Source organism: Malus sylvestris, chromosome 13 (assembly GCF_916048215.2).
Source record: "Malus sylvestris chromosome 13, drMalSylv7.2, whole genome shotgun sequence".
Taxonomy (NCBI): domain Eukaryota; kingdom Viridiplantae; phylum Streptophyta; class Magnoliopsida; order Rosales; family Rosaceae; genus Malus; species Malus sylvestris.
The window spans coordinates 7,019,513-7,038,050 of NC_062272.1; the positions used below are offsets into that span (position 1 = coordinate 7,019,513).

General features: G+C 38.4%; 2 protein-coding genes and 1 pseudogene across 2 annotated transcripts in view; 2 read left to right on the top strand and 1 right to left on the bottom strand.

Annotated features, from left to right (window-relative positions):
• The window catches only part of LOC126597614 (cytochrome P450 71B26-like), a 61,845-nt gene that overhangs the window by 7,881 nt on the left and 35,426 nt on the right, over nt 1–18,538 (top strand). The gene's annotated exons all lie outside the window — the stretch shown is intronic.
• Nucleotides 15,144–18,194, top strand: LOC126597618 (cytochrome P450 71B26-like; annotated as a pseudogene).
• LOC126597628 (uncharacterized) lies at nt 15,616–16,296 on the bottom strand. Its single transcript, XM_050264437.1, has 2 exons — nt 16,117–16,296; nt 15,616–15,818 (listed from the first exon to the last, which is right to left on the bottom strand). The coding sequence occupies exons 1-2, from the start codon at nt 16,217–16,219 to the stop codon at nt 15,616–15,618; spliced, it is 306 nt and encodes a 101-aa protein (XP_050120394.1). The 5' UTR covers nt 16,220–16,296.

Sequence of the window (18,538 nt, forward strand, 5' to 3'; positions counted from 1 at the left end):
GGAAACAACTCTCTAATAATATGAAAAGGAAAAAAAGGCAAAGGATAATGAAATTTCAAGGAGCTTCACTAGGAATGGTTGTATATGATTGTATTTTTGATTGTTGGGGTTTAGGTACTATGTCCCCTCCCCCGGTTGTATATTTTCTTAAGTAATATAATTTGAACGTGAGGGCCTAGCGGCCCCCCCCACCCCCAGCTTCGACTGGGTTCGAACCCTTGTTATGGTTACGATTGAATACAACTGATTGTCCCCGTGAACTAATAGCGTTGCAATTTAAATTCATTGTCCAGTCTAATAAAAGATGCTCAGAGTGTCATGGAAATAAGCTTTGCTATAAAGACAAAAGCAGAAACTACCGGTAAATTTTTAAGAAAGAAAGGTAAAAACCTAAAGAATACTACAACTGCTGCTATAAACTTTGAATGAAATAAGAGAAACAACAGAAGTCCAACTACACACATGCCACACATTCCAACAGTTGCCTGCCAAGTTCGCGGACAAGGTCAACCAGAAATGCGCGATAATTAGTTTTCTGGAGGAAATTGTATAAGCTGGGCACAAGCATCTCAAATACCAGTTAAGACCATTTAAATTAAAAAATGTCTTAACCCCCAAAAATATTGGTGAAGTTGGGGAATCATTTTATCAAAAATCAAGCATATTGATATACTTACTATACATATATGGTTACGATAGTCAAACCAGTTCCGTGTTTGAACACAAACTGCAAAGAATAAAGCCACTTAACTAACAACTGACCCAAATTTCATTTTACAGCTGCTAAGAAGCAAAAGAAATAACCATAATTTCTGTTTGAAAACAACTGCAAAGAATAAAGCCACTTTACCAACAATGGACCCAAATTTCATTTTACAACTGCTAAGAAGCAAAAGAAATAATTAGAAATAATAAAAATGACTTGAAAACTTTGAGTTTTAATCAAAATGATAAAGAGATGTTGTTGTGAATAGTATCATGTGTGAATTTTTAGAGTAAAAATATCATTTTCGTTAAAAGTGAACAATACTAAAAATGTTTCATTAAAACTTCCAAAGAAATAATCATGATAGGAAAAGCATACTCACCGACTTCCATTCCCATCATACTTCCCACGCAAGGACAAAGATTGTTTGCCCTCTACTTCCGATGCCTTTTCTGTGCCTTCCTGTTTTGTGTGGTCACGGTTAAGTCACATTAATATTTTATATTTTTTTTATGGATATAATAAGACAAATTGAATAGTAATATAAAATGTTGACGTGATTTAATCATGACTACACAAACATAAAGACATAAAAAATGAAGGGCAGACAATCCTTGTCCCCCACGCAAATGTAGCACATCAACTTCAATACGGTATTTCTTGATAGTCCTGACAACTTTTATAGCTACCATTTCTTTTGCTTCCCTATCCCATCATTCCAAAACCTGACCAAAAGTTCCTAGACGACGCAAAGAGCAGAAATATGAGAAGACAGACCAAGGGTACAGGAACCCATCTAGACATTGGTCTAAATCCAGTGAAACACCAATTTTTCTATGAATCTTATCTGCAAGTACAGAAACAATAGTTTAAGCGAGAACTACAAATATTTTACAAACAAAAAATAACAACAAACAACTATGTCTATGTGTGTGTGTTAAATGAAAACAAATATTCTATACTACTCACTCAGGCTAAATTATTTTGGCACGCACACAGTTAGGAAAAAGAATGAATAAAAGGAAAAATTTCAACACTTTAGATATATATATTATCTAAAGGGAATTGTTATTGACACTTCAAAAATTTCATTTGACATTTCAAGTTTTTTATAATTAGAAAGAAAAATACATTTGAGAAGTGTAGAATGAGATTTATGAATGCATGTTATGTATGGAGATTAATAAAATGAATTATGTGAATTCTTTTTCTACAATCAATATAAAAGTTTCAATCCTTCTAATTTTGTGGATTACAACAACTACACTAATATTTGCATCATGCGTTTTAAGTGTTTTTGAAATTTAAAAATATTTTTTCTAAATACGTTTTCGGTCATTTAAAAACATTTTCCAAATGAATACTTATTCAACACCATTTTATTCTTATTATCAAAATTCTTATAATGATCAATTTGACTTAAAAAGCCCATATTTGAAAAATAATCTTTTGCTTTTATGGATGAAATTGTCTATTTGCACTCGAGTGATGTGATATGTTTTTTTTTAAATAATTAATGATATGTTAATATTTAATTAGATTAGTGATATTCACACACTTATTTTTATCTTGGGTAAAAGACTGTTTACTACCCTCATGTTTCGTGGTTTTCAACATTTAGTACATCATGTTTTTTTCGTCTCAGAGTCATACCTAAAGTGTAAATTTTGGGACAGTCTCATACATCCGTTAGTCAAACTGTTAAGTTTTTCGTTAACTGTGACGTGGCGCACTGAGTGGGCGCCACGTGTCATCCACGTTTTTTTTTAATTTTTTTTAATTTTTTAATTTTTTAAAAATTTTTTTTTCTTTTTTTTTTCTTTTCTTTTCTTCTTCTTCCTTCTTCTTCTTCTTCTTCCTCCGACTGCAACTTTCTGTTTTTTTTTTTTTTTTTTCTTCTTCCTTTTGCTTCTTCCTTCCTTCCTCCTTCTTTCCCTTTCTTCCCCTTCTTCCTTCTTCTTCCTCCGAAATCTGGGGAATGTTTTTTTTTTTTTCTTTCTTTCTTCTTCTTCCTCCTTCTTCCTTCCCCTTCTTCCTTCTTCTTCCTTCTCCTTCTTCTTCTTCTTCTTCTTCCTCCGAAATCTGGGGAAGTTTGTTTTTTTTTTTCTTTCTTTCTTCTTCTTCCTCCTTCTTCTTCTTCTTCTTCCTCAAAAAAAAAAAAAAAAAAAACACTTTTATCTTTTCTTCTTCTTCTTCTTCTTCTTCTTCTTTCTCTTTCCTCCTTCCTTCTTCTTCTTCTTCTTCTTCTTCTTCTTTTTCCTCCGAATCTGCCCAGATTCAATTTTTTTTTGTTCTTCCTCCTTCTTCTCCTTCTTCCTTCCCCTTCTTCGTTCTTCTTCTTCTTCCTCCGAATTTGGGGGAAGATGAAAGTGTTTTTTTTTTTTTTGAGGAAGAAGATGAAGAAGAAGAAGAAAGAACAACAACAACAACAACAAAGCCTTTTCCCACTAAGTGGGGTCGGCTATATGAATCCTAGAACGCCATTGCGTTCGGTTTTGTGTCATGTCCTCCGTTAGATCCAAAATCAAGTCTTTTCTTAAGGTCTCTTCCAAAGTTTTCCTAGGTCTTCCTCTACCCCTTCGGCCCTGAACCTCTGTCCCGTAGTCACATTTTCGAACCGGAGCGTAAGTAGGCCTTCTTTGCACATGTCCAAACCTCGGATATCCTCATTCCCAATCTTAACCTTTCTCGTGTGCCCATACATCCCACGAAGCATCCTCATCTCCGCTACACCCATTTTGTGTACGTGTTGATGCTTCACCGCCCAACATTCTGTGCCATACAACATCGCTGGCCTTATTGCCGTCCTATAAAATTTTCCCTTGAGCTTCAGTGGCCTACGACGGTCACACAACACGCCGGATGCACTCTTACACTTCATCCATCCAGCTTGTATTCTATGGTTGAGATCTCCATCTAATTCTCCGTTCTCTTGCAAGATAGATCCTAGGTAGCGAAAACGGTCACTTTTTGTGATCTTCGCTAGATTGCTCCGGTCATTAGTGTGGATAAGTATATAAATGGATAGAGATAGGAAAGCAAACACAAGATGTACGTGGTTCACCCAGATTGGCTACGTCCACGGAATAGAGGAGTTCTCATTAATTGTGAAGGGTTTACACAAGTACATAGGTTCAAGCTCTCCTTTAGTGAGTACAAGTGAATGATTTAGTACAAATGACATTAGGAAATATTGTGGGAGAATGATCTCGTAACCATGAAACTTCTTAGTACTGGAGTGTGGTATCATCTTGACTTTCCTTATCTGTCTCATAGGTAGATGTGGCATCTTCTCTGGAAGTACTCTTCTCCATCCAGGGGTGGTATCTGTAACTGATGGAGATGCACAAGGTAATGTATCAATGTCACTTGAAGCTTACTTGTAGTTTCAGGCTTGGTCAAGCGCGATACAAACCATGTAGTAGGAGTCCCCCAAGTCGCCGAGCTAGGGGATCTGCTGAAAGAGGTGACAGACAAGGTAAGCAATCAGAGCTCCGGCTGATTGTTCACATTCTCCCTATCTTGCAGGCAGCATGAAGGATAAAGAGAAGAAAAATGAGAAGAGATGATATGGGATACTTTTGCTTTTGAAGAAGTAACTTTCCACAGGCTTATTCTTGAACTGGGCTGGAGGGTTTTCTGGTTTCCTCCAGAGATAAGGCCGACTGAAGAATTTGAAGGTCAAAACAAGTCCATCAAATCTAGAGTACGTTCGACCCTGCTGATATGGGATACTTTTGCTTTTGACAGAGTAATGGATGTATCGGCACGTGTGCTGTTACGCTTGTCTCCACATGCTTCCTTGTATCATTCTCACTTGCCCTATCTGTTCCTCAGGCAGATGCGGGATCTTCCCTGGAAGCATAAGGTGTTGAAGATGAGTACTCGAGAGCAATGCTAGGTAAGTAATCAGGTAAGGGGTTCCAGGCAGTCAGTTCCTGGCTGGAAGCTTGATTCCAAGTGCTGACTGATTGCTCTATTTCTCCTTGTCTTGCAGGTAAGAACAAGGCCAAAAGAAAAGACAGGGAAAAAGCATGATATGGGATACTCTTGCTTTTAACCCTGATGATATGAGATATTCTTGCTCTAGTATAGCTTGTTTACAGAGGTATTATCGGGGGGAAAGAAAGCTGAATATTTCGAAAGGCTTCGTTGGGAGTGCCCTCTCAGATAAGAGGAAGGGTTGAGCATTTTTGCAGGTCTGCCGGTCCGTTGGGGATGGAGGTCGACATATATAGGAGTCTCCCTAACATCAAGTAATAATGCTATTCCTTTACCCTGCTTGGTCATAGCACGGTAGTGGGAGCTGCCAGCTTCACAAGTTTTAACTCTGTCAGAGCACTTTGAAAAAGTGGTCTGTGGTATCTGGAAAGCTAATGTTGCGTGTGAAGATTACAGACAAGCTTTATCCAAGGAGATCCAGCTCTTGAAGTTGGGAAAGTGGTGTCTCTTCGGTTTTCGAACAAGCAATCCTGTCGGGGATCTGGCTCTCGAGATTCGGAGAACGATGCCTTTTCGATTTTTGAGAAAGCAATCCTACTGGGGGTCTGGCTCTCGAGATTCGGAGAGCGGTGTCTTCGATTTTTGAGAAAGTAATCATGTTGAGAGTCTGGCTCTCGAGATTCGGAGGGCGGTGATGCCTCTTCGATTTTTGAGAAAGCAATCCTACTGGGGGTCTGGCTCTCGAGATTCGGAGAACGATGCCTCTTCGATTTTTGAGAAAGCAATCCTACTGGGGGTCTGGCTCTCGAGATTCGGAGAGCGGTGTCTTCGATTTTTGAGAAAGTAATCATGTTGGGAGTCTGGCTCTCGAGATTCGGAGGGCGGTGCCTCTTCGATTTTGGAGCAAACAATCTTGTTGGGAGTGTTTTCTCGAATGTGAGTAAAGGTTGGGCATGTTTGCTAGTCTACCTTGCCACGAAGCACAGAGGTTGACACACAGGGACTTTCCAATTATCCAGCAGTGGTACTGTTCCTTTACCCTCTCTTCGATTTTTGAGGAAGTAATCATGTTAGGAGTCTGGCTCTCGAGATTTGGAGGGCGGTGCCTCTTCGATTTTAGAGCAAGCAATCTTGTTGGGAGTGTTTTCTCGAATGTGAGTAAAGGTTGGGCATGTTTGCTAGTCTACCTTGCCACGAAGCACAGAGGTTGACACACAGGGACTTTCCGATTATCCAGCCGTGGTACTGTTCCTTTACCCTCTCTTCGATTTTTGAGAAAGTAATCATGTTGGGAGTCTGGCTCTCGAGATTCGGAGGGCGGTGCCTCTTCGATTTTGGAGCAAGCAATCTTGTTGGGAGTGTTTTCTCGAATGTGAGTAAAGGTTGGGCATGTTTGCTAGTCTACCTTGCCACGAAGCACAGAGGTTGACACACCGGGACTTTCCAATTATCCAACAGTGGTACTGTTCCTTTACCCTTGTGGGTAATAATATGGTAGCTAGACCTTCAAAATTTATGTGTCTAAACTTTGTTAGTGTTGTTTCTTTGCTAATCTTTTACCCTTCTTGGTCAGAGCGATGTAGTGGGAGCTGCAAGCTTCACGTGTCTCAACTTTGTCAGAGAACTTTGGCAAAGTTATATGTGGTACCCATGAGCTACTGTTGCGTGTGGGAAGTGGGTGATTGAACAGTACGATTCATGTGCTTTCTACTTCGCCAGAAATCTTCGACAGAATGCCCATAATTTCCGCAAAGCTGAGTGTGCGTGTGACAGGTGCTGACAGGGCTGGAAAAGTAGGTGCCTCTTCGATTTCTGAGATCGGCCCTCGTGGTCTCTGAGCAGCCCAGCTTTTGAGAAAGCAAGCCTCTTCGATTTCTGAGATCGGCCTTCGTGGTCTTTGAGCAGCCCAGCTTTTGAGAAAGCAAACGCCTCTTCGATTTCTGAGATCGACCCTCGTGGTCTCTGAGCAGCCCAGCTTTTGAGAAAGCAAACGCCTCTTCGATTTCTGAGCAGGCGCCTCTTCGATTTCTGAAGCTTCATCGAGTGCAGATTTTTATAGGGGCAGACATTGAGTTCCAAAGCACACTTGAATATCCACCAGTAGAAGCTTCATTCTTGCACTTCTAAGATCTTGATTTGTCCGACCTCTTCTCTCTTCAACACCTTTGAAAATGTCTGGCCCCTCCGACCGTCGTTTTGACTTGAACCTTGTTGAAGAGGCAGCCCCGCCTTCTCCAGACAACATATGGCGCCCATCCTTCGTCTCCCCTACTGGTCCTCTTACCGTTGGGGATTCCGTGATGAAGAATGATATGACCGCTGCGGTAGTGGCCAGGAACCTTCTCACTCCCAAAGATAACAGACTACTTTCCAAACGGTCTGATGAGTTGGCTGTTAAGGATTCTCTGGCTCTTAATGTTCAGTGTGCAGGTTCTGTGTCTAATATGGCCCAACGCCTATTTGCTCGAACCCGCCAAGTTGAATCATTGGCGGCTGAAGTGATGAGTCTCAAACAAGAGATTAGAGGGCTCAAGCATGAGAATAAACAGTTGCACCGGCTCGCACATGACTATGCTACAAACATAAAGAGGAAGCTTGACCAGATGAAGGAATCTGATGGTCAGGTTTTACTTGATCATCAGAGATTTGTGGGTTTGTTCCAAAGACATTTATTGCCTTCGTCTTCTGGGGCTGTACCGCGTAATGAAGCTCCAAATGATCAACCTCTGATGCCTCCTCCTTCTAGGGTTCTGTCCAGTACTGAGGCTCCGAATCATCCCCCTCCGGTGCCTTCTCTTTCTGGGGCTCTACCGACTGCTGAGACTTCTCCTAAGCAACCTTTGTGAAGGCTCCCTCTTGTTTGTTTATTTTGACTCAAGTATATGTACATATTTGTAATTTATCGGGGATATCAATAAATAAGCTTTCCTTCATTTCAACGTATTGTGTTAAATACACCAAAGCCTTCTTCACTAAGTTCTTTGAATTTTCTTTTGTTGAAGCTTGTATGTTGAAGCTTTGTGAGTGGAGCATATAGGTTGAGGTAGTGTTCCCTTAATTTCCCGAGTGAGGAAAACTTCTCGGTTGGAGACTTGGAAAATCCAAGTCACTGAGTGGGATCGGCTATATGAATCATAGAACGCCATTGTGTTCTGTCCTGTGTCATGTCCTCTGTTAGATCCAAGTACTCTAAGTCTTTTCTTAGGGTCTCTTCCAAAGTTTTCCTAGGTCTTCCTCTACCCCTTCGGCCCTAAACCTCTGTCCCATAGTCGCATCTTCTAATCGGAGCGTCAGTAGGCCTTCTTTGCACATGTCCAAACCACCGTAACCGATTTTCTCTCATCTTTCCTTCAATTTCGGCTACTCCTACTTTACCCCGGATATCCTCATTCCTAATCTTATCATTTCTCGTGTGCCCACACATCCAACGAAGCATCCTCATCTCCGCTACACCCATTTTGTGTACGTGTTGATGCTTCACCGCCCAACATTCTGTGCCATACAGCATCGCCGGCCTTATTGCCGTCCTATAAAATTTTCCCTTGAGGTTCAGTGGCATACGGCGGTCACACAACACGCCGGATGCACTCTTCCACTTCATCCATCCAGCTTGTATTCTATGGTTGAGATCTCCATCTAATTCTCCGTTCTTTTGCAAGATAGATCCTAGGTAACGAAAACGGTCGCTATTTGGTATTTCTTGATCTCCGATCCTCACCCCTAACTCGTTTTGGCCTCCATTTGCACTGAACTTGCACTCCATATATTCTGTCTTTGATCGGCTTAGGCGAAGACCTTTAGATTCCAACACTTCTCTCCAAAGGTTAAGCTTTGCATTTACCCCTTCCTGAGTTTCATCTATCAACACTATATCGTCTGCGAAAAGCATACACCAAGGAATATCATCTTCCAAATTTCGGAGGAAGAAGAAGGAAGAAGAAGGAAGAAGGGGAAGAAAGGGAAAGGAAGGAGGAAGGAAGGAAGAAGCAAAAGGAAGAAGCAAAAAAAAAAAAAAAAAAAAAAGCAGAAAGTTGCAGTCGGAGGAAGAAGAAGAAGAAGGAAGAAGAAGAAAAGAAAAGAAAGAAAAAAAAAAAAACGTGGATGACACGTGGCGCCCACTCAGTGCGTCACATCACAGTTAACGAAAAACTTAACAGTTTGACTAACGGATGTATGAGACTGTCCCAAAATTTACACTTTAGGTATGATTCTGAGACGAAAAAAACTTGATGTACTAAATATTGAAAACCACGAAACATTAGGGTAGTAAACAGTCTTTTACCCTTTTATCTTTTACACACTCATTACAATTTTTGGTTGTGTGATCAAATGAACTGAAAAAGATAAATGAACAAAAATTAACAAGAGAATGTGAAAAACATTATCCTTTGACTAGTCTAAATCCACACACTGTATGTGAGAGCTGTTTTTTTTTTTTTTTTCTTTTTGCACGGGTTTGTGCAGTTAAGAAGAGAGACGTGAGGTAAGGATAAAGTGAAATTTATTTTAATGCCCATGTGAGGAAAGATAAAAAATAAAATAAAACTCTTTTTTGTTTGAAATTTATTTTAATGCCCATGTGTTTTCTTTTAGTTTTATTAAATTGTGAATAAAAGATCAAATTGTTTTTTTTTTAATTTTTTTTATGATAAAAGAGAGTTTTGTTAATAAATACTAATATATATGCCCACATATAAAGTCCGTGTAAATTTTTTTACTTTTGTTTTAAATTTGAAGGAGAGAAGAAGAGAGTGAGAGAGAACGTTGGAGTGGGGAGAGTGGGAGAGAAGTTAGTTTTTTTTTTTTTTTTTTTTTAAATTTTTTTATTAAATTAGATATGATAAGATCATATGTAGATAAGGCTTAAAGTTAAACAAAAAATAACAAAATTTTTATTTGTGAAATTATGTTGTTATCTTTAACTTTTTTGTTGTGACAAAAGACAAAAATGTCTTTTCACTCTCTTTTGATTAACAAAAAAGATTTCATTAATATGTATTTTAATAATACACATGACACCTAATAATCATACATGCTCCATTTTATATTAGTTTAGATAAGAAAAAAAAGAATTTTAAAGAAAAGCTTTTGATACTGTTCATTTTAATGAAAAATCACATTTTTACACTAAAAAGTTAATCATAGTATTATTCACTTTACCATTTATTTTGTCCTTATCGTTAAAACTCAAAGTTTTCAAGCCATTTTCATTAGTTTTCCTTAAGAAAAAGCTATAAAATGTAAGAAGAAAATGGGTGATTGTCGTTGTTTTTTAATGAAATCAAACTTGAAGATGATAAATTTTTCAGTACGTCCATAATAGAAGGTGTTACATTATATGTCATTATAAAATTAATGAATTTTTTTTTAAGGTGTCCTACTGATTATATTTAATAATATGGGGCGTACTGTGCTCAGAGTACATTAAAAATGTTCTCCTTGATTACATTTGGTATGCTTATTTAGCACGAAAAGGTTAGAACTTTGTGGAATTTTCTGTGGTATTCTGCACGTGTTTAGGACTACGACAAAAACCATTTTTGTCTTGAGTCCACCGTTTCAACTTTCGTGCATAATTTTCTTCGACATTTTCTACTCCACTAGGCACTTGTCGGAGTTGCTGGCTTCAATTCATCACTTTGACCATCTAGCGCGATATAGATAAATAGAGAATTTGTAGTGTGCTAAGAACACGGTTCAACATATTAAATGTTGTAATATAAAATGTTGGATACTTAAATTTTTTTTATGAGGCCATCTCTAACCGATGGCTGGCCAGAGGGCTCGTTTTAGCCCTCTGGCCCTCCAAGATTCTCCAAGATATTAATATTTTAATGAACAGTACATGGTCATATTTGCCTCCGTCTCCAACCGAGGGCCAGAGGGCCAGAGGACTCGTTTTAGCCCTGTCACAAAAAACCGTCTCCAACCGAGGGCCAAACATAATTTATTATTTAAAAACTACAACTTAATTTTATTTAAAAATCATGTTGGTTAGTGTTGTATAATTTTTATGTTGGTTAATGTTATTTAATGTTGTTTCATATTGTTTAATGTTGTTTCATGTTACTTAATTTAATTTAATGTTGTATAATGGCTTAGGAAGTTATAGGAAAAAAAATAGAATTTAAAAAAAATATGAAACAAATTTTGTGAAATAGAAATTATAGGAAAAAAATGGAATTTAAAAAAAAAATATGAAACAAATTTTGTAAAATAGAAGTTATATGAAAAAAATATGAACCAAATTTTGTAAAATATAAGTTATAGGAAAAAAATAGAATTAAAAAAAAATTGAAACAAATTTTGTAAAATAGAAGTTATAGGAAGTTATAGAAAAAAATAAGAAAAAAAAAGGTTTAAATTCATAAAAAAAAAAAAAAAGGATTTACAACGGCTAGTGGCACTAGCCGTTGGAAGTTTGAATTCAAATTGTTATTTTTGTCGTTTGTAACAGACAGAAATGAGAAACATTAAAAAAAAAAAATAGCCAGCCCGGGGCTGGCTGGCTGGCCGAAAGCAGCCAGCCCTCCAGCCCTCTCCGATCCCGTGGGGCCCTCCCAGATTCCCGAGCCCTTTGGCCTAGCCCTCGGTTGAAGACGGTTTTAGGGCTATTTTCGGCCCTCTGGACCCTTCGGTTGGAGATGGCCTGAGAGTTAATATAGCGAGCTGCTTCTTGGCACACTCCCTAGATAACATTTTCGCAAGGTTCTAAAAGACGCTAGGTGCTAGTTGGATGGCGGACTGGGACCTAGCGCCTAGGTGACTAGACGAAGCTTAGGCGGACTATGTGCATTTAAGTAAATCTATTGTATTTCGGATAAATAAGTGTCTGTTTATACTTAAAATATATATAATTTCATCATAAACTAGAAAATAGAATGATATATATATATATATATATATATATTATAAAGTAATGAAACATAATGAAAACATGAGGAGCAAACATATAATGTATGTTTATTTAAGTGTCCAATAAGTCTCTTACAATTTATTGGAAACAATAAAATGCAAAAGAAAAGTTATCTATTTTCTATCTAAGTGAGTTGCAACCTAGGTAGGTGTCTAGACAGGTCTGGGAGGGCTAGGCGGGTGCATAGGTAGTCTAGGCGGGCGCCTCAGCAGGTCTAGACACCATTTCTTAATTTTTAAACGCCTATGCATTAATCGGGGTGGTGGACAACCACCTAACCGGCACTAGATGGAGATTTTTAGAACAATGATTTTTGTAAAGAAAAGGTAAGCAAGGACGTCATGATCATTGATCATGTTCTCGGCAAGAACGTTTCTTTATCGAGAACTGCTAAGGAAACTCTCTCAAAGTGGGCTCTCTATAGATTCTCTGTCACCTTACCGTTTAACGACAATTCTCGCAAACATTATAGAATATTGTAACAAAAACATGAAATGGCAGAGAGTTTATGGAGAGTCTTCAGAGAATCTTCTTAACATTTCTCTTAGTTATTAGCTTGCTTAGAGTTAGAAAGCAATGAGAGCCTTTAGCTAGGCGAACCTATAAGAGCACTTCCACCCCTACCAAATTTCCCAAGTAATTACTGTATGGGCTACTAAGCAAGGCAATTACTGTCTTTAGTGAATAGTAAATGCCCAAGTGTACCTCTTTCCCAAAACTGAATAGCAAGGCTTATGGGTACTAACATATATATTATTATATGTTTATATAAAATAATAAAAGATAATCTTATTTTTAATTTTAGATATGATTTTTAACCAATCTCGTCACATCACGTGTCATTAAGCGGAAGTACAATTTTTGTGGATAAATTTTCGAGTAGACTTTTAACCAATTCTATAGCTCCACGAGTCATGATTCTGTAAGAATTTTATGGATAAACTTTCGAACGATTTGTGAATAAATATGAAATATGATGTAAGGTGGAAGAGCATGGTTAGGTTATATTTATTTTTGTATTTTTTAATAATTTTTATTAACTTAATTAATAACGGACCGTCGGATTACAAAAAATTGTAATCCAACAACCTAGTTTTGACACTTATGCCAACGGTAACATTTGAAAATTTTCTGAATTTTTAAGCCTAAATGTTGATCTGAAAAACCAACCGTCCAAATTTTGACACCTTACCTAACCTTTCGGAAAGGCTGAGTGTGCCTGCCCGGCGGGCCCCAACTCTTTTCTTTTTGTCGGGCCACTTGCCTTCCTCCTGCGTGTAATTCACACGCCTGCCTAAATAAATATAAAAAAGTGGCTGACGTCAACCACCTGCGGTGATGAGCTAGGTGAGTCGAGTTCGTGTTGTCTGTCGGGCTCCCTTGGAACCCAGTTAAGTGAGTTGGGCTGGAGTGATTTTGACGAGGGGGGATTGGATTGCCCAATAGCCCAGGATATATTCATGGGATGGAAGTGCTCTAAAAGAAGTCTTCGTAATTTTATTGGCCGACCTAATTACTAACACTATAAAACTCCAAATCTCTCTTTTGTATCATCTGCATGTCTTGCCATGCGACTACAGCTGACACTGGCACGAAGTTTTTGGTTGAATGCTCATATATGATGGATAGGTTTCAACTTTCATCCCATGAAAGCACATGGAGTTCTGTTAGCTGCCTGACAAGTTGGCTGGTAGATATTTGCGGGATTTTGCTTCCTGGCCGCGCATGTATAATCCTTATCCATAGTAGACATATTAATAGTAGTAATATTATGAGTTCGTTAAAACAGAATTGATTCAGGGAATTGGAGACACAAAATAGAAAGTTGTTTGTGCCCATTAGCATGCAGAATGCTTAACCATCAATTAATCGTTAAGAGTACTATCATGAGCCTGTCAAAATAGAATTTAGTAGACTACAAACATAAATAGAAAGTTGTTTGCCCCAACAGTATGCATAATGTTTATCCATTAACCGATTAAGATTGTTTGTACCATACTTGACCAATCCCGAAACTACCAAGCACCGGTCAACGTTATAGCGTCAAGGACTCAGAAGAGTTTCTCTCCAACCAGGATGCCAATCACACTGCAACACGTGTCAACATCAAAGGCCAATCACAGCATGACAAGTGTCAATGACAGAACAAAGCTATAAACTCTCTTCTATAAAAGGAGATTATTCTCCCACAATAATCCCCAATATCATTTGTACTAAATCATTCACTAGTACTCACTAAATGAGAGCTTGAACCTATGTACTTGTGTAAGCCCTTCACAATTAATGAGAACTCCTCTACTCCGTAGACGTAGCAAATATGGGTGAACCACGTACATCTTGTGTTTGCTTCCCTGTCTCTATCCATTTGCATACTTATCCACACTAGTGACCGGAGCAATCTAGCGAAGGTCACAAACTTGACATTTTTTATTGTACCAAAGTCCTCGCTGATTTTGTGCATCAACAAAGATATTATTTGAGTTTGTCAAAACATGATTCAGTGGAATGGAGACATAAATAAAAAATTGGCGCCAGCAGCACGCATAATGCTTATCCATCAACCCATCAATATGTAGGAGTACTATCATGGTTTGTCAAAACAAGATTCAATAGAATACAAACATAAATAAAAAGTTGTTTGCGCTAATAACATGCATAATGCTTATCTATTAACCGATAAATTTATAGGAGTACTATCATGAGTTTGTCAAAACAAGATTCACTATACTACAAACATAAATAGAAAGTTGTTTGTGCCAGCAGCATGTATAATGCTTATCCATTAACCGATCAATATAAATGCTATCATGAGTTCGTCAAAATAAAATCCAGTAGACTACATATATAAATAAAAAGTTGTTTGCGCCCATATGAAACAATATGGTTGAGAAAGAGGAAAAGAGATGTATCTTGCATCTGTTGTGTTTTTTTTTTTAATTTTTTTTTTGTTTTGAGATTTCTCCACATGAATCTAATTAATTGAAGGATATGGATTGCTATCCATCCACCGATCGGTACTATCATAAGTTATCCAAAATAAATCCAGAGGGCTAGAGACATAACTAAAAAGTTGTTAAGAAAGGGCGCCTAAACCTACTGAGGCGCCCATCTAGACTGTCTAGGCACCCATCTAACCCGCCAGACCCGCCTAGGTTATGACTCACTTAGACAAAAAATAGATAACTTTCATTTTGCATTTTATTTTTTTCAATAAATTGTAAGAGACTTGCTGAATACTTAAATGAACACACATTATATGTTTGTTCCCCATGTTTTCATTATGTTCCAATAGCTCATAATATATTTGTCATTCTATTTTGTAGGTTATGATGAAATTATATATATTTTAAGTATAAACAGACACTTATGTACACGAAATATAATAGATTTAATTAAATCCGTCTAGTCTGTCTAGGCGCTAGGCCCCAGCCCGCTTCCCGACTAGCACCTAGCGTCTTTTAGAACCTTGCCTACGACAATTTACATGAGTGATAATTTTCATCGACGTTTCTGTCGTTTGTTCCCAAAGTCAGCCATATATAGCTAGATATTTGGATCACCAGAGCTTATATATGATGGACAAAATCTCCAGAAAAATAATAACATATCATTGATAGAACCTCCAATGGCTATCATCACCTCCTTGCTCATATGCCTTCCATTTCTCCTTCTTCTCCCTCTATTTCTTCTACTCCAAAAGCGGAAAAATGTCTATAAGAACCCACAGCAAAAGACCTTTCCACCAAGCCCCCCCAAGCTCCCCCTCATAGGCAACTTGCACCAACTCGGCACCCCACCTCACAAATCTCTCCACCAACTCTCCATAAAGTACGGACCAGTCATGCTCCTCCACCTCGGCCGTGTCCCACCCTCGTCATCTCTTCCGCCGAAGCAACCAAAGACGCATTAAAAACCAACGACCTCCACTGCAGCAGCAGACCCTCCTCGGCCGGAGCCCGCAGGCTCACGTACAACTATCTTGACATGGCCTTTTCTCCCTATGGCGGCGATTACTGGAGAGAGATAAGAAAAATATGCGTGCTCGAGCTTTTCAGCGTGAAGAGGGTCCAGTCATACAGGCAGTGGCGGATCCAGGAAATAATGTTTGGGAGGTCATTAAGGATAGCGCGCGCAGCGCGAAATTTTTTTTTAACAGAAACGGCATGCATATCGTCATTTCATCGGGTCTTGGTAGGATAGAGCGACCAGCTACTCCAAAATTCTTGTTCAAAATCCTACATTCCAGCTCTACATCTGCAAAGAACAATGAAAAAATAAAATAAAAAGCAGAGCCTTTCGGTTCCACTAGCAAAGGCACAAAAATAAGGCTCCGTGCAAAATAAGGTCGAAAGGACACGCTTGGTATTTTTGTTTTTGTTCAGACCTGCCCAGGACACGCTGGGCATTTTTTTTTTGTTTAAACCTGGCCCAAAACGACGTCGTTTTGGCCAGGTCATTTAAAAACAATTCCTGGGCCAAAACGACGTCGTTTTGCCTAGTTTTTTTTAAAAAACAAACTGGCGCCACAGCGCCTTCGTCTTTTTCATCCAACCTGCCCAGACCGACGACCTTTCGTCGAACAGTTGGTGTGCAGCGAACGGGGTCGCACCAGGGGTCGCACCACCAGTCCAAGGGGTCTCTAAGGTTGCTTCCATGGCTTCCAAGGGGTCGCGCGACCCCAATGACCCCACTGTGGATCCGCCACTGCATACAGGTCAATCAGGGAAGAAGAAGTAGATGAAATGGTCAATTCAATCTCTGCCTCTTCATCTTCTGGTGCTCCTGTTAATCTTATCGAAAAGTTGGTTGCTCTCATGGCTAGTATTATTTTTAGGATTGCTTACGGGACAACTTTCCAAGGGAGTAAATTTGAGCATAAAAATATTGATGAGTTCATTCAGGATACTGAGGTCATGCTCGGAGGGATGCCCGGGGCTGACTACTTTCTGTCTTGGATGGGGTGGGTTATCGATATGGCTTCCGGTTTGCACAAGGAGTTCGATAGGATTTCCAAGGAGTTGGATGGTTTTTTCCAGCAGGTGATTGATGATCATCTGAAACCTGGGAGGAGAGTTGACGACGAACAAGCTCATGAAGATATAGTTGACGTTCTGCTAAAGATAGTGAAGGAGCAAAGTGAGTTTGGAGCCTCTCATCTTGGTCACAACAACATCAAGGCAGTTCTCTTGGTAATTAATCTCTTAAAATAACCTCTTGTGGTTATTAATTTTGTGTTAATTTGTTATTTGTTTGAGAATTATTTTATATGCAGACAAAAGTTTGAACCCCTTTCCCCTTGGTGCCTTTTTATTTTTTTGAAGCAACCATATTATCTACAAGGAAGGAAGCGAGGAAGTAGGCCGAGCCTCACAATAGACTAGTAATTATTTGATTCAAATTTGGCGTTGGCGATAATTGAATCTAAGACTTCTCATATACAGGTGAAAAATAATACAACTAGACTTTAGTGTTAAGTGACTCCTTAATTAGTGCCCATTTAGAAAACAGTAAAAGTTATTCTTTTATAACCCCAAAAAATTATTTGTCCAGTTTTGTGAAAAAAGGAAAGGAAAAAATTTAGTTCATGTCCCATTTTGTTGCAAGAATAAAAGAACAAAAGTAAACATGGTATGTTTTCCAATAAAAAAAATAATTAAAAAAAATTAAAAAAAAAAAAAGTAAACATGGTATGCACACAGAGAAAAGTATGATGTTGCAATTATTTTTTTATGCATCATTTTTCTACTTTATTTTTCAATTATTTTTCTTACTATGATGTTGCAATTGTGAATCAGAATCTATTTTTAGGTGGAATAGACACAGGTACAATAACAATGGTGTGGGCGATGGTAGAGCTAGCTAAGAACCCTAAATTGATGAAGAAAGCACAAGAAGAAGTCAGAAAATGCATCGGAAACAAAGGAAAAATCACAGAAACTGATACAGATCAGCTTCAATACCTCAAGATGGTAATCAAAGAAACCCTAAGACTGCATCCTCCAGCTCCAATGCTCCTTCCAAGAGAAACCATCTCCCATTGCAAAATCCAAGGTTATAATATTGAACCAAAAACAACAATTTATATCAATGACTGGGCAATCGCACGCGACCCTGAGGTTTGGAGGGACCCCGAAAAATTTATTCCAGAACGGTTTGAGGGAAGCTCTGTCGATTTCAAAGGACAACATTTTGAGTTTTTGCCGTTTGGAGCTGGTCGAAGAGTTTGCCCTGGAATCTATATGGGAACGACAACAGTGGAGCTTGGACTAGCAAATCTTCTCTACTGGTTCGATTGGAAATTGCCTGATGGAATGAAGGAGGAAGATCTTGACATGGAAGAAGCCAGTGGCTCCCTTTCCCTCACCGTTGCTAAGAGAACTCCTCTCAACCTTGTCCCCATGAAATTTTCTTAAAATTAAGAAAAAAATTAACGGAGGATTGGGGAAGACCTGTTTCTTGTTATGGTTTAAGATTGGGTAGAATTCAGTTGATATGTTTCTTGTTCTTATGGTGTAGTTAATTAATAATGTGGCACTTGTACTGTATATTGTATATCCTTGTGTGAATGTGTACTATTACTCTGTTCTCGTCTTAAATTGAATAAAACACTACAAATCACAGGTTGACATATATTCTAAAGTGATTCGTTTGTAATGTCGAAGTGTTCTTTACAAGTAGAGTATTAATTAGTTAAATCTTTTCTAACAAAACAGAAATGATCATGTTTTTAATTAACATTTGTTATAAGTTGGAACACCACTTAAGCCTCTGATGTTTGAGGTCACTGAACTCGTTTTCAAAGCAACTGGATATGCATGTTAGCCCTTTTCTTTTCTTTGGGGTTCTTCACATGGGAAATGCTAAGAGAGTGTTGAGATATGTGCAAAGGACACTTGACTATGGAATCAAGTATGAAATGGGGAAATCAACTATCCTAATAGGATTTTGTGATAGTGATTAGGGTGGCAGTGAAG